The sequence below is a fragment of the Salvelinus alpinus genome, chromosome 10 (genome assembly GCF_045679555.1).
Source record: "Salvelinus alpinus chromosome 10, SLU_Salpinus.1, whole genome shotgun sequence".
Lineage (NCBI taxonomy): Eukaryota > Metazoa > Chordata > Actinopteri > Salmoniformes > Salmonidae > Salvelinus > Salvelinus alpinus.
Genome location: NC_092095.1, coordinates 24,999,327 through 25,026,323, shown reverse-complemented (window position 1 = coordinate 25,026,323; position 26,997 = coordinate 24,999,327). Strand labels below are relative to the sequence as shown.

Below are 26,997 nucleotides of genomic sequence, written 5' to 3'. Positions count from 1 at the left end.
GGCCGAGCCTTCTCTGGTCTCTACTCCTCCCGTTACGGGGTCTGAGACGCCGAAGCTTTCCATCATTAGCTCTGACAAATTGAAAACCCTAGTCATTGGCGACTCCATTACCCGCAGTATTAGATTTAAAACGAATCATCCAGCGATCATACACTGTTTACCAGGGGGCAGGGCTACCAACGTTAACGCTAATCTGAAGATGGTGCTGGCTAAAGCTAAAACTGGAGAGTATAGAGATATTGTTATCCACGTCGGCACCAACGATGTTAGGATGAAAGTCAGAGGTCACCAAGCGCAACATAGCTTCAGCCTGTAAATCAGCTAGAAAGCTGTGTCGGCATCGAGGAATTGTCTCTGGCCCCCTCCCAGTTAGGGGGAGTGATGAGCTCTACAGCAGAGTCTCACAACTCAATCGCTGGTTGAAAACTGTTTTCTGCCCCTCCCAAAATATAGAATTTGTAGATAATTGTCCCTCTTTCTGGGACTCACCCACAAACAGGACCAAGCCTGACCTGCTGAGGAGTGACGGACTCCATCCTAGCTGGAGTGGTGCTCTCATCTTATCTACCAACATAGACAGGGCTCTAACTCCTCTAGCTCCACAATGAAATAGGGTGCAGGTCAGGCAGCAGGCTGTCAGGCAGCAGGCTGTTAGCCAGCCTGCCAGCTTAGTGGAGTCTGCCACTAGCACAGTCAGTGTAGTCAGCTCAGCTATCCCCATTGAGACCGTGTCTGTGCCTCGACATAGGTTGGGAAAAACTAAACATGGCGGTGTTCACCTTAGCAATCTCACTAGAATAAAGACCTCCTCCATTCCTGCCATTATTGAAAGAGATCGTGATACCTCACATCTCAAAATAGGGCTACTTAATGTTAGATCCCTCACTTCAAAGGCACTTATAGTCAATGAACTAATCACTGATCATGATCTTGATGTGATTGGCCTGACTGAAACATGGCTTAAGCCTGATGAATTTACTTTGTTAAATGAGGCCTCACCTCCTGGTTACACTATTGACCATATCCCCCGTGCATCCCGCAAAGGCGGAGGTGTTGCTAACATTTACGATAGCAAATTTCAATTTACAAACGCCCCCCCGACGTTTTCGTCTTTTGAGCTTCTAGTCATGAAATCTATGCAGCCTACTCAATCACTTTTTATAGCTACTGTTTACAGGCCTCCTGGGCCATATACAGCGTTCCTCACTGAGTTCCCTGGGGGGCTAGGGTCAGTCTTATCTGGAGTACTTCTCCTGTCTTATCCGGTGTCCTGTGTGAATTTAAGTATGCTCTCTCTAATTCTTTCTCTCTTTCTTTCGCTCTCTCGGAGGACCTGAGCCCAAGGACCATGCCTCAGGACTACCTGGCATGATGACTCCTTGCTGTCCCCAGTCCACCTGGCCGTGCTGCTGCTCCAGTTTCAACTGTTCTGCCTGCGGCTATGGAACCCTGACCTGTTCACTGGACGTGCTACCTGTCCCAGACCTGCTGTTTTCAACTCTCTAGAGACAGCAGGAGCAGTAGAGATACTCTTAATGATCAGCTATGAAAAGCCAACTGACATTTACTCCTGAGGTGCTGACTTGTTGCACCCTCGACAACTACTGTGATTATTATTATTTTACCATGCTGGTCATTTATGAACATTTGAACATCTTTGCCATGTTCTGTTATAATCTCCACCCGGCACAGCCAGAAGAGGACTGGCCACCCCTCATAGCATGGTTCCTCTCTAGGTTTCTTCCTAGGTTTTGGCCTTTCTAGGGAGTTTTTCCTAGCCACCGTGCTTCTACACCTGCATTGCTTGCTGTTTGGGGTTTTAGGCTGGGTTTCTGTACAGCACTTTGAGATATCAGCTGATGTAAGAAGGGCTATATAAATACATTTGATTTGATCAGAGAAAATGACTTTACCCCAGTCCTCAGCAGTCCAATCTCTGTACCTTTTGCAGAATATCAGTCTGTCCCTGATGTTTTACCTGGAGAGAAGTGGCTTCTTTGCTGCCCTTCTTGACACCAGGCCATCCTCCAAAAGTCTTCACCTCACTGTGCGTGCAGATGCACTCACACCTGCCTGCTGCCATTCCTGAGCAAGCTCTGTACTGGTGGTGCCCCGATCCCGCAGCTGAATCAACTTTAGGAGACGGTCCTGGCGCTTGCTGGACTTTTTTGGGCGCCCTGAAGCCGCCTTCACAACAATTGAACCGCTCTCCTTGAAGTTCTTGATGATCCGATAAATGGTTGATTTAGGTGCAATCTTACTGGCAGCAATATCCTTGCCTGTGAAGCCCTTTTTGTGCAAAGCAATGACGACGACACGTGTTTCCTTGCAGGTAACCACGGTTGACAGAGGAAGAACAATGATTCCAAGCACCACCCTCCTTTTGAAGCTTCCAGTCTGTTATTCGAACTCAATCAGCATGACAGAGTGATCTCCAGCCTTGTCCTCGTCAACATTCACACCTGTGTTAACGAGAGAATCACTGACATGATGATGATGACAGGTGGTCCTTTTGTGGCAGGGATGAAATGCAGTGGAAATGTTTTTGGGGGGATTCAGTTCATTTCCATGGAAAAGAGGGACTTTGCAATTAATTGATATTCATCTGATCACTCTTCATAACATTCTGGAGTATATGCAAATTGCCATCATACAAACTGAGGCAGCAGACTTTGAAGATTAATATTTGTGTCTGTAGCTGTAATAGCATAGGTCATGTTCTTGGTTTGCCTCTACCTCGGTGTGATATGAAATGTTGTTGCTGTTTGACAATTGATGTCCACGACATCCCCTTTCTGTTTTGAACAGCACCGTACACCAGCATGCAGATCAGCGGGGGGAACACCAAGTAAAAACATTGCAGAACGGCTATTTGACAAGCTCAAAGAGGAAGAATCTCTGGAGTTTCCTCCTCCGTCCAAACTGATATCACGAGATTCAGGCAAGCAATACAGTGCCTTCGGAAAGTATTCAGACCCCTTTTTCCACATTTTGTTACGTTACAGCCTTACTCTAAAATTGAATAAATAAGTAAAAATCCTCAGCAATCTACACAGAATACCCCATAATGACAAAGTGAAAACACGTTTTTAGAAAACAGAAATACCTTTGTTACATAAGTATTCAGACCCTTTGCTATGAGACTCGAAATTGAGCTCAGGTGCATCCTGTTTCCATTATCATCCTTGAGTTAACCCACTGTTCCCCGGTAGGCCGTCATTGTAAATAAGAATTTGTTCTTAACTGACTTGCCTAGTTAAATAAATGTTACATTTGAAAAAATATTTTTTATCTACAACTTGATTGCATTCCACCTCTACCCAAATCAGGTCCAATCAATTGAATTTACCAGAGACCCACCTGTTAATATAAGGTCCCACAGTTGACAGTGCCAGAAGGTCAGAACAAAAACCAAGCCATGAGGTCGAAGGAATTGTACGTAGATCTCCGAGACAAGATTGTGTCGGGGCGAAGACCTGGGGAAGGGTACCAAAACATTTCTGAAGGTCCCCGAAAACACAGTGGCCTCCGCCAAGACTCTGGCCAGGCGGCCAGCCCTATGAAAACTAGCAATTGGGAAGAAGGGCCTTGGTCAGGGAAATGACCAAGAACCCGATGGTCACTCTGACAGAGCTCCAGAGTTCCTCTGTGGAGATGGGAGAACTTTCCAGAAGGACAACATTTACATTTAAGTCATTTAGCAGACGCTCTTATCCAGAGCGACTTACAAGTTCTGGAGCACTCCACCAGTCAGGCATTTATGGTAGAGTGGCTAGATGGAAGCCACTCCTCAGTAAAAGACACATGAGAGCCCGCTTGGAGTTTGCCAAAAGGCACCTAAAGCATCTGACTATGAGAAACAAGATTTTCTGGTCTGATGAAACCAAGATTTAACTCTTTGGCCTGAATGCCAAGCATCACGTCTGGAGGAAACCTGGCACCATCCCCATGGTGAACCGCGTTGGTAGCATGCTGTGGGGTTGTTTTTCAGGGACTGGGAGACTGGTCAGGATCAAGGGAAAGATGAACTGAGCAAAGTACAGAGATCCTTGATGAAAACCTGCTCAGGACCTCAGACTGGGGTGTAGGTTCACCTTCCAACAGGACAACGACCCTAAGCACACAGCCAAGACAACACAGGAGTGGCTTCGGGACAAGTCTCTGAATGTCCTTGAGTGGCCCAGCCAGAGCCCGGACTTGAACCAGATCTAACATCTCCTTAGAGACCTGAAAATAGCTGTGCAGCGACGCTCCCATCCAACATGACACTGTTTGAGAGGGTCTGCAGAGAAGAATGGAAGAAACTCCCCAAATGCAGGTGTGCCAAGCTTGTAGGATCATACCCAATAATTGATGCTGTAATCACTGCCAAAGGTGCTTCAACAAAGTACAGAGTAAAGGGTTTCAATACATATGTAAATGTGATATTTCAGTGATTTTTTTTTTTAATTATTATTTTTTAGCAAAAATGTCTCTGTTCTTGCTTTGATGTTATGGGTATTGTGTGTAGATTGACACAAAAAAACAACGATTTAGTACATTTTAGAATAGGCTGTAGCATTACAAAATCTGGAAAAAGTCAAGGGGTCTGAATACTTTACGAAGGCATTCATCGGAACAAGGCTGCATCTGAAATGGTACCCTATTCAATATAGTACAGTTGACCAGGGCTCATAAGGGCAATGTTAACTATGTTTGAATTGATTTTATTTTTGTCATTTAGCAGACACTTTTATCCAGTGTGACTTACAGGAGCATTCGGGTTAAGTGCCTTTCTCAAGCTTGGCACATCGGCAGATTTGTTTTCACACCTGCCACCCACATCGCACATTGTGGTATACAGACATGTTTCTCATGGATAATGGGGCTATATTTAGACCTGTAGCTGATGTGAAACCTGTATGGGATTTTCCCTTCAATACAGGTATACAGCGTGTCAAAATAAAAGTCCCATACAGGTCTCACATCACATACAGGTGTCACATTAGCTAACAACATTGCATTCCTTGTAGGCTTCCAAGATGTGACTGGGGAGGACTGGGATGAATCTGTGTTTCACCGGGAGGAACAAGATGAATCTACACCTACTGTAAGGTACTCCGTAGTACTTGCCTGGTGCCAGATCTGTTTGTGATCTTTAGCCAACGCCATAGACTATGACCATAAGCATTGGCACAACAGCACAAACAGATCTGGCACCAGACTCATGATACATCCCAATAACACATGTTTCACCTCTCCAATAGGAGAATCCCTCTCCTATTCCTAAGTCTTCTCTTGGAAGATTTACTAACAGAGAACCTCCATTTGTACCCTGGTGCTAGTTATTCTATTGTTTTGTTGGGTGTTTACTGTACTGTTGTTTCTAAGTAATGTGTTATAACATGTATAGATTTTAATAATATACACATAATCTGTCATAATGCTCCTGCACCTAAATATAAACAGTACTGGCACACAAAATGAGTACCAGCACCTATTTCAGTCCAGGTCATAATGTAAAATTATTATTTCAGGACCATGTTCCCAATCAGGAGGCTGGAATTCATAGGAAGAGGCCTTGGGCCTCAGGTATGTCTCTGAAGTCTCTCTGCAATGACTTGACATGTACTGTTGACCAATCTGGTCTCTTAAAAATTCTAAAAGAGCATCTGTTTTCAAATACTTACCGTGGTCGTATTCATTAGGCATCAAACTGAATTTAAAGTATTAACTGGGAGGGACTACCTGAACTTGTCCTATAACAAAAGTTTGTTCGTTTTCAGTTGCAAAATGTTTTAATATGATAGAACACTTGATAAAACATGGCCCTCAGTGAAGGATAAATTACCATAAAGGTGTGGACTGGAGCTGACCATGGTCAATGGCCATGTTGTGGTCATATTACTCAGCAGAGCGTGCTGACTCGGGAGGTGCAGCGGAGAAGAAGAGTGTGCCGCTAGAAAGTGATCCAAGGCAAAGACCCAGGGCCTTCTTTCCCTCAGAACCTCTCGAGGAGGCTGCTGGTAATACATACATACATACAGTTGAAGTTGGAAGTTTACATACACTTAGGTTGGAGTCATTAACTCGTTTTTCAACCCCTCCACAAATTTCTTGTTAAAACAAACTATAGTTTTGGCAAGTTGGTTAGGACATCTGCTTTGTGCATTGACACAAGTAACCCACAAGTAATGTGGTCCCGTGTGGCTCAGTTGGTAGAGCATGGCGCTTGCAACGCCAGGGTTGTGGGTTCATTCCCCACGGGGGGACCAGGATGAATATGTATGAACTTTCCAATTTGTAAGTCGCTCTGGATAAGAGCGTCTGCTAAATGACGTAAATGTAATGTAATTTTTCCAACAATTGTTTACAGACAGATTATTTCATTTATAATTCAATGTATCACAATTCCAGTGGGTCAGAAGTTTACATACACTAAGTTGACTGTGCCTTTAAACAGCTTGGAAAATTCCAGAAAATGATGTCAATGCTTTAGAAGCTTCTGATAGGCTAATTGACATCATTTGAGTCAATTGGAGGTGTACCTGTGGATGTATTTCAAGGCCTACCTTCAAACTCTGTATCCATGGGAGCAATTTCCAAATGCCTGAAGGTACCACGTTCATGTGTACAAACAATAGTACGCAAGTATAAACACCATGGGACCACGCAGCCGTCATACCGCTCAGGAAGGAGACGCATTCTGTCTCCTAGAGATGAACGTACTTTGGTGTAAAAAGTGCAAATCAATCCCAGAACAACAGCCTTGTGACGATGCTAGAGGAAACCGGTACAAAAGTCTGTCCCTGATCCTTCTCGAAGCCACCCTTTGCCTTGATGACAGCTTTGCACACTCTTGGTATTCTCTCAACCAGCTTCATGAGGAATGCTTTTCCAACAGTCTTGAAAGAGTTCCCACATGTTGAGCACTTGTTGGCTGCATTTCCTTCACTCTGCGTTCCAAATCATCCCAAACCATCTCAATTGGGTTGAGGTCGGGTGATTGGAGGCCAGGTCATCTGATGCAGCACTCCATCACTCTCCTTGGTCAAAAAGCCCTTACACAGCCTGATGGTGTGTTTTGAGTCATTGTCCCGTTGAAAAGCAAATGATAGTCCCACTAAGCCCAAACAAGATGGGATGGCGTATTGCTACAGAATGCTGTGGTAGCCGTGCTGGTTAAGTGTGCCTTTTGAATTCTAAATAAATCAGTGTCACCAGCAAAGCACCATCACACCACCACCTCCATGCTTCATGGTGGGAACCACACGTGGAGAGCATCCGTTCACCTACTCTCTCACAAAGACAGTGGTGTGAACCAAAAATCTCAAATTTGGACTCATCAGACCAAAGGACAGATTTCCACCGGTCTAATGTCCATTGCTCGTGTTTCTTGGCCCAAGCAAGTCTCTTCTTATTGGTGTCCTTTAGTGCCAGTAGACCATGAAGGCCTGATTTCACGCAGTCTCCTCTGAACAGTTGATGTCTGTTATTTGAACTCTGAAGCATTTATTTGGGCTGAAACCTGAGGTGCAGTTAATTGCCGATTTCACACCTTTTAATTGAAATGCATTCCAGGTGACTATCCCATGAAGCTGGTTGAGAGAATGCCAAGAGTGTGCAAAGCTGCCATCAAGGCAAAGGGTGGCTACTTTGAAGAATTTCAAATATATTTTGACTTGTAAACACTCATTTGGTTACTACATGATTCCATATGTATTATTTAATTGTTTTGATGTCTTAACTATTATTCTACAATGTAGAAAATTGTTAAAAAAAATAAAAACCCTTGAATGAGTAGTGTATTCAAACTTCTGACTGGTACTGTACATACATACAGTGCATTCAGAAAGTATTCAAACCTTTGACTTTTTCCACATTTTGTTATGTTACAGTATTATTCTGAAATAGATTAAATGTTTTTCCTTATCAATCTAAAACAACCTTATTTACATAAGTATTCAGACCCTTTGATATGGTACTCGAAATTAAGGTTAGGTGCATCCTGTTTCCATTGATCATCCTTGAGATGTTTCTACATCTTGATTGTGGTCCCCATGTGGTAAATTCAATTGATTGGACATGATTTGGAAAGGCACACACCTGTCTTTATAAGGTCCCACAGTTGACAGTGCATGTCAGAGCAAAGACCAAGCCATGAGGTCGAAGGAGTTGTCCGTAGAATATTTGTATAAATTAGACTTCTGTATTTCATTTTCCCAAAATTTGCTAATGTTTAAAGAAAACAACATGTTTTCACTTCATCATTATGGGGTGTAGATGGGTGAGATTTTATTTATCCAGTTTTAAATTCAGGCTGTAACACATCAATGTGAAATAAGTCGAGGGGTAAGAATATTTTCTGAATGCACTGTATGCTACTGGTTGTGCAGGCGTTCATTCCAACCCCATCTGTTTCATGCTTTCCAGAATCAATGAGCAGAGTGCTGAATGAGGAGGTGGAGTCTGAGATGGAGATGGGCTCTGGAGTCATCGCTGCTTTCCAGACCTTCAAGAGCCAGCTGAGAGCACACTTCTCGGTGATCACATCACACAGACTTGTGCAACAAACTCAGCAAAAAAAGAAACGTCCTCTCACTGTCAACTGCTTTTATTTTCAGCAAACTTAACATGTGTAAATATTTGTATGAACATAAGGTTCAACAACTGAGACATGAACTGAACAAGTTCCACAGACATGTGACTAACATAAATGGAATAATGTGTCCCTGAACAAAAGGGGGGGGGGGGGGTCAAAATCAAAAGTAACAGTCAGTATCTGGTGTGGCCACCAGCTGCATTAAGTACTGCAGTGCATCTCCTTCTCATGGACTGCACCAGATTTGCCAGTTCTTGCTGTGAGATGTTACCCCACTCTTCCACCAAGGCACCTACAAGTTCCCGGACATGTCTGGGGGGAATGGCCCTAGCCCTCACCCTCCGATCTAACAGGTCCCAGACGTGCTCAATGGGATTGAGATCCGGGCTCTTCACTGGCCATGGCAGAACACTGACATTCCTGTCTGACACTGACATTCTTGAGTACAGGCCTTGGTGTAACGCTCATTCCTTCGACAATAAACTCAAATCTGACCATCACCCTCTTGAGACAAAACCGTGACTCGTCAGTGAATAGTCCTTTTTGCTAGTCCTGTCTGGTCCAGTGACGGTGGGTTTGTGCCCCCCGTTGTTGCCAGTGAGGATCTGCCTTACAACAGGCCTACAAGCCCTCAGTCCAGCCTCTCTCAGCCTATTGCGGACAGTCTGAGCACTGATGGAGGGATTATGCGTTCCTGGTGTAACTCGGGCAGTTATTGTTGCCATCCTGTGATGTTTGGATCTACCGATCCTGTTCAGGTGTTGTTACCCATGGTCTGCCACTGCGAGGACGATCAGCTGTCGATCCTGTAGCTCTGTCTTAGGCGTCTCACAGTACGGACATTGCAATTTATTGCCCTGGCCACGTCTGCAGTCCTCATGCCTCCTTGCAGCATGGTAAGGCACGTTCACACAGATGAGCAGGGACCCTGGGCATCTTTCTTTTGGTGTTTTTCAGAGTCAGTAGAAGGGGCTCTTTAGTGTCCTAAGTTTTCATAACTGTGACCTTAATTGCCTACCGTCTGTAAGCTGTTAGTGTCTCAATGACCGTTCCACAGGTGCATGTTCATTAATTGTTTATGGTTCATTGAACAAGCATGGGAAACAGTGTTTAAACCCTTTACAATGAAGATCTGTGAAGTTATTTGGATTATTTTGAATTATCTTTGAAAGACAGGGTCCTGAAAAAGGGACATTAATTTTTTTGCTGAGTTTACAATCATGGTCCCTACTGTTACCCTGGTCCTGGAGAGCTCCAGCTTGATCCATTCTAATCTCCAACCCAGAATTATCTTGCGTGCGCTGACCAGCTACTGCCACCAGAGACCAGCCCGGCACTAACACACGATTCCTCCAATCGCTTATCCATCAAGACCTTTAAAACTAGACACTAGGAAACATTTGACCATGGAGCTATTTGATAAAGGTTGCTACCATTCATGTTTCAGATGACTAATCCCCCTTTCCTATTGTTCCTACAGTCCAGATACAAGAAGATTGAAGCCCGCTCCCTGCAGTCTCTGATGGACTGTCAGAAAAACGTCACCTCTCTCCTGGGTGCTGTCCACGACAGCAGGTAAAAACCATCACCTGGACCAGTCTTAAATAATAATGGATTCATTAATAATTGATGTAGTCATTTAGATGACTCAAGTCACTTTCCACTTGGGAACTCGCCTCATCCATTCTTGTCTTATGATTGTTGGAAGGTTCCGCAGAGGTTGGTTGAGGATGTGGTTTACAGTGACATTCTTCCTGTTTGTGCAGGCTGGTCCACCTGGAGCGCTTCCAGGCCACCGTAGTCCAGGAGCTGGGCCGCCTGGAGAATGACTGCATCTCGCTCAAAGAGATCGAGGGGGAAACTGTGGTCTGTCTCTCTGGCTAGCACACCATTCTCATTGAAACGCGTTACTTAATTTGATGTTACCATTACTAAAACCTGGGCCGTGTGTTTGTTAGGGCAAGCAAAGGAAAAGATTTGTAACAGAATTACATGTCTTATGGACGGGTGGTTCAACTTCTGTTTTCTGCCTTCCGGTGCCTAATGAACACGACCCAGGCTGCCTTATGTTCACTAGGGTTCACTCTTGCTTCTACTACACCATAATGCTTTCTGGCCCACTCCTAGGAGTTAGGGTTTGGTTCAAAATGATTCAAAGGGTTCACATTGTTTTGTTAACTCCTTTCATTTTTCAGAACTTTTGGCAGAGCGAGTCTCAGTCCGTGCGGTCGTTCTGTGACCGACAGCAGCAGAGGTAAGCAAGCACTAAACGGCAACTGACCTAACCTCAATGTAGGGATATAGTACATGTTACATCACATGTATCTAATAATAATAGCCATGTCAGATTGAAAGTCATGCTCTCCCATGTCCTTCCAGGTTAGAGTCACTAGGAGAGCCCAGAGATGGCTGGAGCAGCATGTTACAGAGGGAGGAGGCTGCAGCACCACCGGTACACTTCTGACCCACACAATGTATACCATGCATCACATGGCACGTCCCGTGGAATAGTCTGTCCACCCTGCCCTTGGACATCATTCTTGTATTTTCAAATGGCAAATGAGATATTGTATTATAACCTATAAACGCAGACACGGGTCACCCATCTATTGTTTTTTTTGGGGGACGATGTCTGTGAAAACAAGAGTTAAAACACTATGTACACTGTAAATCTAGCCAGGGTGAAGCAGGAGAACCCGTCATCTCTGTAGCCGTGCTCTTGGTTGTGGTGTGAATCATGGTCACAGAGTTACTGTGTTGGTGGACTTCGGATGTACTCGGGCTCCCCCAGGATGAGCTACAGCCCACACTGAACCAAGCAGAACTGAGCCAGCAGCAGCACTTCGTAACCCACCGGACTCCTAGAGTATCAAAGACAATATTCCCAGCCTGAGCACAGTCAGTGTAGAATATGGCTGTTTTGGATTTCTAGGTCTGGCAGGATGCCTGTAACAATATTCAACATGGGATTACGTTGGCGTAAAGGGATAGGTCACTTTTTGAAGTTGGGAGATTCTGCATGTGGCTAAATAACCAGACTTTTAAAAGTCTCTCTTTTTACAATTACAATAAAGATGACTTCTCTCTTCCTCTCCTCAGGAACCTCCAAAGTAGAACGCTGGTGACAAAGGAAATAGAAGCTAAGACTCTCCAGTTCCTGATGAAACCAACACCACTTTGGACCTTTATACTGACATTGAACCATGAGTGACGTCGTACAGACACGTAATGGCTGATAGACCGTGACCAAAGTTCTCACACAGGCAATGACCTACCTTGCTCATTTATTTTTTTCTGCCATTGTTCAAAATACACTCAATTAGAGCTAATACATGAATAGCTGAAGGATAATAATAGGCTGATGAATTTCAGGGACTTGGTTAGACATCAGAGAGCAAGGCAGACCATGCGTGTTTATTTTTTTAATTAACTTTTGTCATGTTTGTCGATAGCCACTCAAAGACATTCAGTGATTGATTGAGAAATGCAATGTATGAAGTCTACGAAAGTCATCAGGAAAGCCTGTAAAATATAGTTTTTCTAAAGAACCAGTCAAATGTTTACTATGTTTTGCACCCATAAACTTGCATTCAAATACAGTGGGATATATCAGGTAGGTTTAGCAGTGTTTCTAAGGCATCTTTAGTTTAACAATGATTTGAGTGAATGCTCTGGAGGGATATTTTTGGTGAGTACATACCGGAGGCTATATGCAATAAAGGCATAGTTGTGGCCAAATATATATTGGCACTTTTCTTAAATAATTCCCTCTAAAATAAGTTAATAACTTTTGCAATGTTCAACCCAGTGATATTGGATTTAACATTCCAGAAACAATTTTTTTGTGAACTTGTTTATAAAAAAAGTGTTTAGAAAATACAGGCAAATGGCATGGACAAAATGATTGCCACTCCGGAGCTAGTACTTGATTGCACAGTCTTTGGCCAAGATAACGGCAGACAAATGCTTCTTGTAGCTATCAATAAGCTTGCTGCACTTTTTCTACTGACAATTTGGCCCACTTTTCAGCAGCAAATGGCTCTAATTTGTCAATGTTTGAGGGGTGCCCTCCACCAACTGCTGTTTTTAGATCTCTCGTAGGTTTTGGATGTGATTCAAATCTGGACTTGTCACTGGCCACTTCACAACAGTCAAGCATCTCTTTTCCATTCCTGGGTGCTTTTTGTGTGTTTGGGGTTGTTGTCGTGCTGGAAGATCCACAACCATTAATGGAGACCCTGTTTTTGGCTACTGGGTTGAACATTGGACTCCAACACCTAATCTGCTGATTTCATGATGCCTTGTGCACATTCAAGGCCCCCAGTACAAAAAGCAAAGTAACCCTGCAGCATTATCAAACCCCGTCTTTGATTGTACGGAGGCTGTTCTTTTAATTGAATACTTAATTTGGTCGTCAGTAAAAAGCGCTGATCTGTATTGCCATAGAACTCATTTTGTTTCTTTGGTCCACATAACAATGAAGTGTTTAGTAGTTTTTGTGTAGTTAAAGCAGGCTTTCTTGTCTCCATCAGCAGTGTGGTCTTCCTATGTTTACCATCAACCAAATAAAGCGTTCAAAGAAAAGAACACCTTTCCTACAATTTATTAGAACGAGGTTTGATAATGCTGTGAGGTTGCTTTGGTGCTGGGGTCCTAAATGTGTGCAAGACCTCGTGAAATCTCCAGTTTGAGTTCAACGTTCAACCAAGTGTCCAAAAATGCTCTTTGAGCAGGACAACCTAAAACACAAACAAAAATCTCCCTGGAATGGTTCAAGAAGAAACACTGGACTGTTCTGGAGTGGCCAGTGAAGAGTCCAGGACATGGTTTCCCAAAAGCATCTTCAGGTTAAGTTCATTATAGAATTGATGGTTCTAACGACTTGAGCCTTAAAATGCAAATGATAACCGGGCTCAGATTCCAATCCATAAAATCTAAGATGGCAGCATGTCAATGTTTGACTGTGACTATTAGATTTTTAACCTAATAACCTATTAGTTTATGGTGGAGCAAATCTACAATTTCCTTGTGTTGTGCAAACGATTTAGTTTTGCTGGTGTGAAGCTCGCGGGTCTCCAAATCGGATACACTTTTTTGACATTTATTTTTCGCTATTTGCACTTGTTTACTTGACGTTTACCAAAGTAACCCTCTCTGGCTGGCCTGGGTTCTATCCTCAGATTTACATTAGCGGAGTATCTCGTCCAAGCGGCTCCTCTTCGCTCTCTGCCTGGCTGTCAGAGGCAGCTCAACAACCCCCAATCTACTCACGCGCACACACTCACATACAGACTGATACATGCACACAGTCCCTCCTTACCTTTCATTGGTCACCATTTCTTACATCGCTCAGAGAAAATGACAATTTTCGTGGTATTGCTTTATGCACTAAAATGCGGTACTACAGGATATTTCTTAACGTAGCTCTTTATTAGCTACGTTAAGAATGTTCACGTATCTCCAACCATGATCAACTGCCCATGACCTAACCATCTGGGTGGTCTTAACCAATCATAGCACAGTATGATACGGCGGTAAAATGCATCTAATTATAATTCAGTATGTTTACACATATGAATATTACAGCACTGACTTTACTGAACTCTGGAGAAAACATTGTCGCTGGGTGAGTACATCTGACAATGTGCTCTCCCGTCCATTAGACATTTTGTCTGCGGGAACTCGCTCTTTTTCACTCGGTCCACTTGTCCAAGTGCCGATGCATTTGTGGCATGATGTGACCAGTACGAACTTGTCACAACCAAAGTCTAATGGTTTTAAATGACTGTTTTGTATTGTCTGGAAACTCGTAGAATTCACTTGCAGTAGGTCTCTTAAAAAAGAGAAGCCGTGCAAGGTTATTAGAGGTGCCTAGTTATTTTGTTGATATCAGGTAACGTGCAACCTGGCCCTTATATGCAATGTCTCCAAACCCCCTCTGATTTTAAATCTAGATCTGGTTTTGGTAATTTTAATTTAAATGTACGCAGCCGGTTGTAAAAATGGGGTTAGGATTTGGCCAAAATCAACAGATGCTGATGTAATTGTGTTTTCTGAAACCTGGCTCATCAAGTTTGTTCTTGATAAGGATATTTGAAATGTTCACACTGATCGAGTTAAGGTGGGGGTGCGGCTATATATGTAAAGACTACATTCCTTGTAAGTGTGCCAAAGTCTGAAACTATTTGTAAACCGTTGGAATTTCTTGTTTTGAACCTTGAGGTTTCAAAAGGTCTGTTATAGACCCACCTCCTGCTATCGGTGATGCATTTTCTTCTCTGATGCACCTTATGTCTAAACGTGTTTACAGTGAAATTATCTTGATAGGTGAGCTCAACTGGTGTTGGTTAAAACCGGTGTCTGATTTGAAAATGTATTGTAATTCTATGAATGTTACCCAGTTGATTAGCTCACCCACCCGCCCAAATCTCAAATATCCAGAGAAATCTACCCTGATTGATTTGATATTGACAAATGTTCCACATAAATATTCTGCGGTTGGTGTTTTTTGTAATGACCATTGTGCAGTTGTTGCTGTTCCTAAGGTTCCTAAAACAAACCCACGCTTTATTCGTAAAATACATTTTTAGATTTTTAATGATCAGGCTTTCTTTCATGATTTTGTTTTATTTTGACTGGAGAAAGATTGAGCTTATTCCTGACGTGGAAACTGCCTGGAAGTTCTTTTCATGAAGGTTTTTTCCCCAAATAGTAAACAAACATGCCCCATTCCGCAGGTTCTGAGTTAAAAGGCAGGATAATCCATGGTTTTCTTCTGAGCTGTCTTGCATTATTCACTAACGTAATCTAGCCTGGGCTAAAGCAAGGAAATCATGTTCTGATTGGCTTCTTTTTAAGCAGCTGTGAAACAAGTGTTTATGTTCTTCTCATGAAGGCCAAGTCTGAATATTTTATGTCTGTTACCACTGATAACCTGAATGACCCTAAAGTTTTGGGAGGCTATTAAATCGATCTGGTAACAGTAATGTTAATGAATTACCGTCATGTGTATTGAAGGACTCTGTTGCTGTATATGACAGCTGAATTGTTTCAATGAGCACTTTGTATCATTTGGTAGGCTGCTTAATTCAGTATCCTCTGGCTCTGTACAACCCTGTGTGCATGAACCAGTGAGAGTTGGTCAAACTTTTTGCTATTCTTAGTGCCCTGAAATCCTTAGATCAGAGAAAGCCTGCAGGTCCTGATCATCTTGATCCCTGCATTTTAAAACTGGCAGCTGATTTCACAGCTGAACCACTTACGTATTTGTTCAATCTAACCCTGGAATGTAATGAAATTCCAAAGATCTGGAAATCAGCATTTGCCCTACCACTTTTAAAGGGGGGAGATCCAACTCTTTTAAATAATTATAGTCCAATCTCAAAGCTGTCACCCCTGGCGCAAATTCTTGAAATGTTTGTTAGTGAACAGCTAATTGTTTTTATATACTATAATTTATCAATGTACCAATCGGGCTTCAGGAAGAAGCATAGCACAATTACAGCAGCCATTAAGGTTTAAATTATATCACTGAAGCCCTTGACAAAAAACAGCACTGTCTCACTTTTTATTGATCTCTCTAAGGCTTTTGATACAGTTGATCATGCTATACTGAGGCATGGTTTGCTAACTGCCTGATAGAACTCAGTGCACTCAATTTGATGGGCTCATGTCTGTTAAATGGTCTGTCTAATGGTGTGCACCAGGGCTCTGTACTTCACTATTTATATAAATAATTAAGACAAATTTGCAAAATGCGCAACTTAACTTCTTTGCTGATGATACTGCTCTTTGTTGTGCCTCGTCTCTCTCTCAAGCTTTCAAGAACTTGCAAACTGCTTTTTATACTGTTCAACATACCTTGTCAGTTAAAGCTTATCCTCAATACTGACTAAACTAATGGTATTTTCTAAAGCAAGAAATAGATCTCTGAGCCTTTCACCTATTACTACCTGTCAGGGTAATGAGATTGAGACTGTAACCTGATATTTATATCTTGGAATTTTAATTGATGACTGCCTCTTTTTAAATAAGGCCTGAAGTAATTCATGGACACTAACTGACCATCATATCATACAACTCATTCCCTTAGAAGTTGGATGAGGTACATTAGCAGCATGAGCATGTACAGGTAACTGCCAAACTAGAGGAAACACTATCATAGTGTCTTAATAGGTCGTTGGGCCACTACGAGCTGGCAGAACAGTTTCAATGCACCTTGCCATAGATCAGGGATCGTCAACTATATAGATTTAGCTGTGGGACAATTATTTTTCTTGAGTGGATGGTCGGGCGTCAGGAACATAATTCTTCAGAGTTCAAGTAACAGACACATCTCAACATCAACTGTTCAGAGGAGACTCAGGCCTTCAAGGTCAAATTGCTGCAAAGAAACCACTACTAAAAGGACACCAATAATAAGAAGAGACTTGCTTGGGCCAAAAAACACGAGCAATGGACATTAGACCGGTGGAAATATGTCCTTTGTTCTGATGAGTCCAAATGTGAAGTTTTTGGTTCCAACCGCTGTGTCTTTGTGAGACGCAGAGTAAGAGAACGGATGATCTCCGCATGTGTGGTTCTCACAGTGAGGCATGGAGGAGGAGGTGTGATGGTGCTTTACTTGTGACACCATTTGTGATTTATTTAGAATTCAAAGCCCACTTAACCAGAATGGCTACCACAGCATTCTGCAGCGATACGCCATCCCATCTGGTTTGCACTTAGTTGGGGACTATTATTTGTTTTTCAACAGGACAATGACCAAACACACCTTTTTTAAGCTGTGTAAGGGCTATTTGACCAAGAAGGAGAGTGAAGAGGGCTTCATCAGATGACTTGGCCTCCACAATCACCCGACCTCAACCCAATTGAGATGGCTTGGCATGAGTTGGACCGCAGAGTGAAGGAAAAGCAGCCAACAATTGCTCAGCATATGTGGGAACTCTTTCAAGACTGTTGGAAAAGCATTCCTCATGGTTGAGAGAATGCCAAGAGTCTGCAAAGCTGTCATCAGGCAAAGGGTGGCTTCGAGAAGAATCTCAAATATAAAATATATTTTGATTTGTTTTTTGTTACTACATTATTCCATTTAAGTTATTTCATAGTTTTGATGTCTTCACTATTATTCTACAATGTAGAAAATAGTAAAAATAAAGAAAAACCCTTGAATGAGTAGGTGTGTCCAAACTTTTGACTGGTACTGTATATATTCTTTTGTAATTTTTACCCCCTTTTTCTCCCCAATTTTCGCGATTACGATCTCGTCTCATCACTGCAAGTCCCCAAAGGGCTCGGGAGAGGCGAAGGTCGAGTCATGCTTTCTCCGAAACATGACCCGCCAAGCCGCGCTACTTAACACCCGCTCGCTTAACCTGGAAGCCAGCTGCACCAATGTGTCGGAGGAAACCCTGTTCAACTGACGACCGAAGTCAGCCTGCAGGCTAGAGCTCGATGAGCCAAGTAAAGCCCTCCCGGCCAAACCCTCCCCAAACCCGGACCATGCTGGGCCAATTGTGCACCGCCATATGGGACTACCGGTCACGGCAGGTTGTGACGTAACTAGGTATCGAACCCCAGGCTGTAGTGATTCCACAACATTGTGATGCAGTGCCCTAGACCGCTGCGCCACTTGGGTGGCCCTGGCATACGCTACCGATCAAATGTTTTAGAACACCTACTCATTCAAGGGTTTTTCTTTATTTTTTCTGTTTTCTACATTGTATAATAATAGTGAAGACATCAAAACTATGTCATAACACATATAGAATTATGTAATAACCAAGAAAAGGGTTAAACAAATCAAAATTGATTTGAGATTCTTCAAAGAGCCACCCTTTGCCTTTATGACAGATTTGCACACTCTTGGGAATGTCATAATTTGGTGTTTTGTTGATGGTGGAAAACGCTGTGTCAGGCGCCACTCCAGAATCGGCAAGTCTGATATCGCGAGCTTACATAAATGATTTGCTATACTGTGTCTGTGTAGCGAATCATTTATGTAAGTTTGCAAGATCAGGTTGGTTGTACGAGGCTAAACAAAGGGCTTTAACATAATTTACTTGAGTCATGGAGAACTGGTTCATACAAGCTCCATAGTTTCAACTCATATTGAACTCGTATATATGACGCTTTATATGTGAGTGCAGGCGACATCAAATTTTATTGGTCACATACACATGGTTAGCAAATGTTAATGTGAGTGTAGCGAAATGCTTGTGCTTCTAGTTCCGATAGTGCAGTAATATCTAACAATTCCCCAACAACTGCCTAATATATACAAATCTAAAGGGGTGAATGAGTATGTACATATAAGTATATGGATGAGCGATGGCAGAGTGGCATAGGCAAGGTGCAATAGATGGTATAAAATACAGTATATACATGTGATATGAGTAATGTAAGATATGTAAACATTATTAAAGTGCCATTATTTAAAGTGCCATTGTTTAAAGTGACTAGTGATCCATTTATTAAAGTGTCCAGTGATTGGGTCTCAATGTAGGCAGCAGTCTCTCTGAGTTAGTGATTGCTGTTTAGCAGTCTGATGGCCTTGAGATAGAAGCTGCTTTTCAATCTCTCGGTCCCAGCTTTGATGCACCTGTACTGACCTCGCCTTCTGGATGATAGCGGTGTGAACAGGCAGTGGCTCAGGTGGTTATCATCCTAGATTATATTTTTGGCCTTCCTGTGACATCAGGTGCTGTAGGTGTCATGGGGGGCAGGTAGTTTTCCCCCAGTGATGCGTTGTGCAGACTGCACCACCCTCTGGAGAGCTTTGCGGTTGAGGGCGGTGCAGTTGCCGCATCAGGCTGTGATACAGCCCAACAGGATGCTCTCGATTGTGCATCTGTAAAAGTTTGTCAGGGTTTTGGGTGACAAGCCAAATTTCTTCAGCCTCCTGAGGTTGAAGAGGCGCTATTGCGCCTTCTTCACTACACTGTCTGTGTGGGTGAACCATTTGTTTGTCTGTGATGTGTATGCCCAGGAACTTAACTTTCCACCTTCTCCACTGCTGTCCCTTCGATGTGGATAGGGGGGTGCTCCTTCCTGAAGTCCACGATCATCTCCTTTGTTTTGTTGACATTGGGGATCAGGCCCACTACTGTTGTGTCGTCTACAAACTTGATGATTGAGTTGGAGGTGTGCATGGCCACGCAGTCATGGGTGAACAGGGAGTACATGAGAGGGCTGAGCACACACCCTTGTGGGGCCCCAGTGTTGAGGGTCAGCGAAGTGGAGATGTTGTTCACCACCTGGGGGCGGCCCGTCAAAGTCCAGGACCCAGTTGCACAGGGTGGGGTTGAGACCCAGGGCATCCAGCTTGATGATGAGCTTGGAGGGTACTATGGTGTTGAATGCTGAGCTGTAGTCAATGAACAGCATTCTTACATAGGTATTCTTTTTTCCCAGATGGGATAGGTCAGTGGGCAGTGTGATGGCGATATGCGTCATCTGTGGACCTGTTGGGGCGGTATGCAAACTGAAGTGGGTCTAGGGTGGCCGGTAAGGAGGCGGTGATATGATCCTTGACTAGCCTCTCAAAGCACTTCATGATGACAGAAGTAAGTGATACGGGGTGATAGTCATTTAGTTCCGTTATCTTTGCCTTCTTGGGTACGGGAACAATGGTAGTCATCTTGAAGCATGTGGGGACAACAGACTGTGATAGGGAGCGATTTAATATGTCCGTAAACACACCAACCAGCTGGTCTGTGCATGCTCTGAGGACGCGGCTAGGGATGCCATCCGGGCCAGCGGCCTTGCGAGGGTTAAGTTAACCCTTTTAGGTTCTAGATAGAAAAAAAGGTGCTAAGAGTGTAGTTAAGAAATGCAATATGTTGTACCCACTGTGACTATTAAAACCTACCCTAACCAGAAACCGTCTTATTGGAGAAGTCTAGGTAATTCCTGTTTGTCTTTTTCTTCCGTTTGATCCCTAATTAACATGACCCAGGGTATCAAGGCACTCAATAGCCCCAACTCATCCATAGAAATCTCTCTTCAGGCGATTTGTCTTTGAACAACTTACCTCAACAAGCATATAGAGGGAGAGCATGAATACAGAGAAGTTGTACACTAGTAAAACACCCTTGAGTGAGTACGATGGCCTGTTCCTCATGTATTTTGGTCCCAGGTATACTATGAGGAGGTAGATGATGGTGAAGGAGAGGGTGGGGAGGTACGAGTCCAACAGAAGCCATCCTCGTACTCTGGAGTCTAAGGAAAGGAAAGAGAACACAGTGAACGATCGCCGCTTGCCACACCCTAATCTGTTTCACCTGTCTTTGTGCTTGTCTCCACCCCCCTCCAGGTGTTGCCCATCTTCCTCATTATCCCCAGTGTATTTATACCTGTGTTCTCTGTCTGTTGCCAGTTCGTTTTGTTTCGTCAAGCCTACCAGCGTTTTTTCCCGTGCTGATGTCTGTGTCTCGTGCCTGTTTTCTAGCTCTCCCGGTTTTTGACCATTCTGCTTGCCCCGACCTTGAGCCTGCCTGCAGTTCTGTACCTTGTCACACCACCCTGGACTACTGACTTCTGCCTGTCGTTTACCTGCCCCCCTTTTTTTGTAAATGTTGTTTCATTGAAACTGTCTGCATCTGGGTCTTCTCCTGAGCCTTGACACCGCTGGTATCATCATCCAATCACATCTCATTATTACTCCATTGAAACCGTGACTGCTCAACGTGTCATAGGCAATAAGATCTGATATTAAACTCTATTTGAACTGATTATAAACATATATAGTCTGTTGTTAATATGATTTTTATATGATTAGAGTCCCTTATAGTAGCCTAGTTAAATGGTTTATAACTAAATACAAGATAATGCTATAAAGGATAACAAGACTGTTGACGAATTGTTAACAAACTGAAATGTAAATAGACTAGTGTTTATACATGATCAGAAACGTCCTACACATTATCTATGATCCAGATAATGTACATTCAAATCAGTTTATTGAATTTCACTATGTCCTTGTCTATGAACTTAATGGTTCATAAACTGAATATGAGAAGAATCTATAAAGAATAACAAGACTGTTGACTAATTGTTAATATAAATAGAGTATGTCACCATGTTCTTGAACTAATGGGGTGTGAACAAGCTGCTTTGCAAGCTGTCACTGCTTTCATTTTCATAGTTAAGGGTGTTGTTTTTCTACTATGGGGTGGCATTTCTTTTCCATTCCAGCTTCGGCTTGACTCTGGCCAATGGATCTTGTGAAGCTGAGTAGAGGCTATGACTAGAAACTAATTACCATCACAACTTTAGGGCAGCACTTCTATCGTAACTTACCTTGAACCTGTTATGTGCAGATAGGTAGTTACAGATTACGTCTGTATCAAAAGTTATAAGTATTCCATAAGTGTATGTATTTACTAATCTATTAGAGTTATGACATAGGCTATTACACCTTAATTACACAGGTGTAAATCCTAATAGGCTTACTTAACAAGGTGATAAGGCACCGCTGTGGAGATTCCTAGTATTCAGAAGGGCCATTCTGATGACATACAGTTTCCTGGATCTAGACTGCTACTCTCCTGCATGTGGTGAGCCTTGAAGGACTCTGTAATGTCAGTCACACGTCAGCTGATGCTACGCTGTAGTCTGAGCAGACTTATTTTTTCAAAAAACATATTTGTAGTTTTTCAACAGCCATATTTGCCGTCTTCATTGGGAAGTACATACCTCTCGCTCCAAACACAGTACAAAAGCGTGTTTAACCGCTGGTCCAAACTTTCTAAATGGTTCTGAAAGCAAAAAAAAAATGAAGTCACTTGCAATAAATGTGTGTGTGCGTATGTGCCACCGTGTGTCCGGTTTTCTATGGCATTTATCAAAATAATGCACATTACATCATAGAACCCATTTTCATGTAAACAGTCTGATTTTAGATGACACATCAAGGTCCTCAAATGCATGGGATAAACGCCTAAAAAGTGGTCTATGTCACATTCAATGATGACTCCTGTTCTTTAAGCGTCTTTGGGTTTTAGCAAAGCACTATATAAATACTATGTATTATCAAGCAATGGACAACATGGACTCCTTAGCCATGCAGGAGAAGGAAGTCCTTCCTTCCTGTCTGACCTCCCACTCCTCTCCTCCGCTCTCCTCTCATTTCTTCTCCTACCATCTCCTCCACTTTACTTTCCTCTCCTCCACTCTCCTACCCTTTCCTCCACTCCTCTCCTTACCTTTCCTCTCCTACCCTCTCTTTTCCTCTCCTCTCCTACCCTCTCTTTTCCTCTCCTACCCTCTCCTTTCCTACCCTCTCCTACCCTTTTCTATCCTCTCCTCGCCTCTCCTCTGCACTCCTATGCTTTCCTCTCTACTCCATTCTTGTCTACTCCTCTCCTCCTCTTTCCTCTGGTCCAGGAAGCTGGCCAGACTAGGCCTACACTCTGGACAAGTGACCTTCAATTATCCATTGATCTATGGCCCCCAGCGCTGACATGAACATAATCAGGTTAAAACACCTGCTTATTTCCATGAAAACGATCTCCCACGTGTAAGTGAAGTGTTATCAGAACAATGCATTCCACCTCCTGTGGGGAGATGACCCAACAGACCAAAGCTGTTATGGGGTGATGGATTTCTGATACAGAGGTGAGGAGTACAACTTGTGGCCTGTCCTCGGCTCTTTGGTGTCACCATATTGACAACTCCTGTCCTGTCCTGTCCAGCAGCACTTAGTGTCTCTTATCTCATTAAACTAAGCTGAGAGGTAAAACTATCCCTTAGGCCTATAGACAGACAGACAGACAGACAGGCAGGCAGGCAGGACTGGCCACTTAGATAGAGAGCCATCAATGAGAGTCAGAGCACATTAATTTTACTTTCTCTGAATAACCATCTTTCATATTGTTGATAAGCCATAACACCGTTCTGCAAGAACTATTGAGCATTTTGTGAAGAAAACAACTGGGTTATTCAAATAATATATCAATGAGAAATGTCATCTCAGCACCCAGAAACAAATCAGCTGTGCAGTCACGAGGAGATAGGAGAAAAGTAACTTTTTCATACATTTTGGCACACATACCTGTGGTATTGGCCTGAAATACATAGCTTGTTGTGAAGTAGGTCTAGGTATGAAACTTTTCCATATGGTATCCTCTTTTGCTCTCAGATTCTTTACATTGTCACCTGGCTGTCTTGTCTACTGTCTTTTTTTGACCTGGCTTAGCTTCAGGCAGGTACTCTAAGCTATAACTACTCAAATTTGGTTCAGATTGTCAGTGTCTCTCCCTACACTAAGTGCAGTGTCTCCTTAAGAATTCCCCCATGGACATTGACAAGGTTATAGTTAGCCCAATTTGTTCCTTTGTATTTTTAATCAAGGAATGAAATGGTGGTATGTATTGGTAAGAACCTGAATTGGTGGTCACATCAGAAGGGCCAGGATTTAGGATTAGCTGTGACTGGAAGGACAGGAAGCATTTTAGTGTGCATCTCAGTAGCCCAGAGCAGCGTTGTAATTCCTGATATTCCAGCTCCTGGCTGACGGCATCTACAGTATGAAGTCACTCTGACTCTTGTTTAAGATGTTTAATAACTCATTCAGATGGATTTGGAAGTATTGTTGTGTTTGAACAGGGTTTGTTGTCAATGGTCAACCAGGCCATAACCAACAAAAATGTAGATTCCTTTAAACAATGTAATTGGTTCTTGCTGATAGAAGCACTCAACTAAAAGTGACCAACAAGCAATATATTGCAAGGCATTAACAAAGTACAAAAGACAAAAAATAAATAAAGGTCTGAATGATAAAAAAAAACCTATTAAATGTTTTCATCATCAGCTTATATCTGACAGAAGACTAGTTCTTGACAGTGAGCACACTGCACAGATTAATAGGCTACATGCCTCATCAAAATACATATGATCTATGCGCCATGCAATAATAGCAGGCTACAACATACAGGTCTTTCAAATCAAATATGAATAGGCTAATATAAAAAATATATGTTCAGCCATCTACAGTAAACAAAATCAGTGCCAATGTAATAAACATGTAGCTAAGTATTGATTCGAGTTTGCAATTTGCACTTCCTATTACCTGCTTCCCATTGCACTGACCCTCTTTCAATTCAAATGGGAGGTCCACATTCCTTGCTGTGACATTCAACTTTTCCAAGGGTTAAAAAGAGATACTGACTCTAGTTCAAGTCAGACAATACTTCCACCTATTCAACGCACATTTAGACAAGCACAAGAATCCAGAGCAACCAAATCCCTTACACTCTCACATCAACAAGGGGTACTGTATCTTCCCTAGAATATGTGGTAAGTCTGTGCCAAACATCACTTTACGCCTAAACATTTCCAATAGATGCCGACAGTAGGCTATAGCCTATAGGCTAGTGTGCTTACCATCTCTTTTTGCTGGGTGTAAGAAGACGAGTATTTGGTACAGCGGAGGTCAAATAGCGTTAAGATTGTGAGGCACGTTACCCTGAAGAGAGACAGATAAGCTAGAGGAAACAGAAGGTGCGCTGTCCGGGGTATCTCGGGATCCGCCTTTATAGCTCGCTGTGGCACGCTTCCACAGACCCTACAAAGTATGGCCCGTCATATGCCGGTCTGTGTAGCCACGACAAGGCGGTTGGGGGATGCTGAAATGACCGATAGGGACTGTGACCAATCAAGGCGCACGCCAGCGTGGGCGCGGTTCCAGCAGCGGCGGCAAGGCAATCTAATCATACATTGGAGGCTGCCGGTGTTGGACATGACGGAACAGAGGGGATGGATGGGACGGCATTGTTTTTGTATTGACGACGATGATGCTACTGAATCGGTGTGGGAATCGGTGTGTGTGAGAGAGAACCACTGGATGGATGACACCTGAGCATAGGCTGCGGGCAGGAAAAAAGCAACCTTATTGACCCGACAAAGACAGGACACTTTGCGGGATCAACCTACTATGCTCATTTTCTGCTATGTGGGATGTGAACGGCTGTATCTCCCCTGTAATGCAAATAGTGCATTCAGATGGCCTTATCCAGCAATGTAATAGAATATATTTTTTCAGTGCATTCAGGCAGCTTAGCGTTCATACCTCCAAATGGATTTCAGACTGTTTTTGACTGCTCGGGGAATGAGTGGAATATGAAAAATTAATGGAGAAAACATGATGATGATGTGGGCTATTTTTGCAGTAGGAATATTTTTTCTAAATTCTCTTGCACACACACACACACACACACACACACACACACACACACACACACACACACACACACACACACACACACACACACACACACACACACACACAACATGGCCATCATATCCCTTTGATGGTGTTATCGCTGTATGAATGTTCCTCAAAGACCAATATGCAAACTATTTACCTTCTCCTTTGTATAAACATACAATTTCCTGTGTTTATGTGACCATTAGAACACCCTCCACTCTGCAAGAGAACACCTGCAAACTTGCTCTATGTGTACACCATTGCATGGCTTAATACCTTCCTTTGGGATTCATTTGAATAGGCAAACTTCCCAAACATGGAATCTTTACCCATGACACACAAAATGTCCATTGACCAATGCATCCAACTTCAAGGTGTGGTTGTTGATTTGAAAACACTTTGCATAGTGCCAAGTGTTGCCATAAACCCATTCTCAATGCTGTCAGTCAGTGTAGTTCTACCCCGACAAGACAATTACCAAGGTTTATAATATATTAGCCTAATATGATTGGTATTAGTATATATGTTTAGAGTTTATGATTTATTTATGAAATACAAGACTAAACATAATGGAGAGTGCATGAGAAAAAATTTACAAGAAAGTATGTTCCACTAGGGCAGGGCTCTCCAGCCCTGGTCAGGGATAACTAACTTCCTGTAGGTTTTCACTCCAAGCCTAATCTACCACACCTGATTCTAATATGTAGCTGGTTGATAAACGGAATCAGGTTAGTTACAAATTGGGCTGGAGCGAAAGCCTACAGGGCGGTAGCTCTCCAGGAATAGGGTTGGAGGAACCTGCCCTAGGGCCTATGCACGGAGGTAAGATCTTCATTTGCTGTCTTTTGTTGCTGAAAATGATCCTGCACTGCAGGAAATGCAGATGAGCGTTGTAATTTACATAAATGAACTGAAAACCCACACTCACACACTGTTGTATTAACAGTATTGCACTGTTCATGTAGTCTACTTTTGGCCGGGTAATAGCCTAACCACCAAAAAAAGCAACATTGTGGCCTAAACGCTCAAATCCTGTTGGTGTAGGATTATTTTGCTGTGAAAATATAGGTCAAATTAAGATCCCACACCTGTAAATGCTGCAGTGCAGGCTGGGCTGAATTGTGTGCAAGCTGATCATAATGATCTGAACGATCTGGGGGAGCATATGATCTGTAGCTTTGGTGGTGCTGCCACCCTGTGGATATGCAGC

General features: G+C 42.9%; 1 protein-coding gene and 1 long non-coding RNA gene across 2 annotated transcripts in view; one reads left to right on the top strand and one right to left on the bottom strand.

Annotated features, from left to right (window-relative positions):
* sycp2l (synaptonemal complex protein 2-like) overlaps positions 1-13,165 on the top strand; it is a 30,918-nt gene extending 17,753 nt beyond the window's left edge. The window contains exons 24-33 of the mRNA XM_071331071.1: positions 2,809-2,941; positions 5,013-5,089; positions 5,517-5,571; positions 5,892-6,005; positions 8,413-8,522; positions 10,062-10,156; positions 10,348-10,447; positions 10,777-10,835; positions 10,961-11,033; positions 11,681-13,165. Coding sequence (XP_071187172.1) covers positions 2,809-2,941; positions 5,013-5,089; positions 5,517-5,571; positions 5,892-6,005; positions 8,413-8,522; positions 10,062-10,156; positions 10,348-10,447; positions 10,777-10,835; positions 10,961-11,033; positions 11,681-11,695 — 831 coding nt within the window. The 3' untranslated portion in view covers positions 11,696-13,165. The remainder of the gene's footprint in view (positions 1-2,808; positions 2,942-5,012; positions 5,090-5,516; positions 5,572-5,891; positions 6,006-8,412; positions 8,523-10,061; positions 10,157-10,347; positions 10,448-10,776; positions 10,836-10,960; positions 11,034-11,680) is intronic.
* Positions 13,166-18,565: 5,400 nt separating this feature from the next.
* Positions 18,566-25,104, bottom strand: LOC139531343 (uncharacterized). Its single transcript, XR_011666335.1, has 3 exons — positions 24,965-25,104; positions 22,277-22,338; positions 18,566-20,800 (listed from the first exon to the last, which is right to left on the bottom strand). It is a non-coding gene; the product is annotated as an uncharacterized lncRNA (long non-coding RNA).
* Between the last annotated feature and the right edge of the window lie 1,893 nt (positions 25,105-26,997).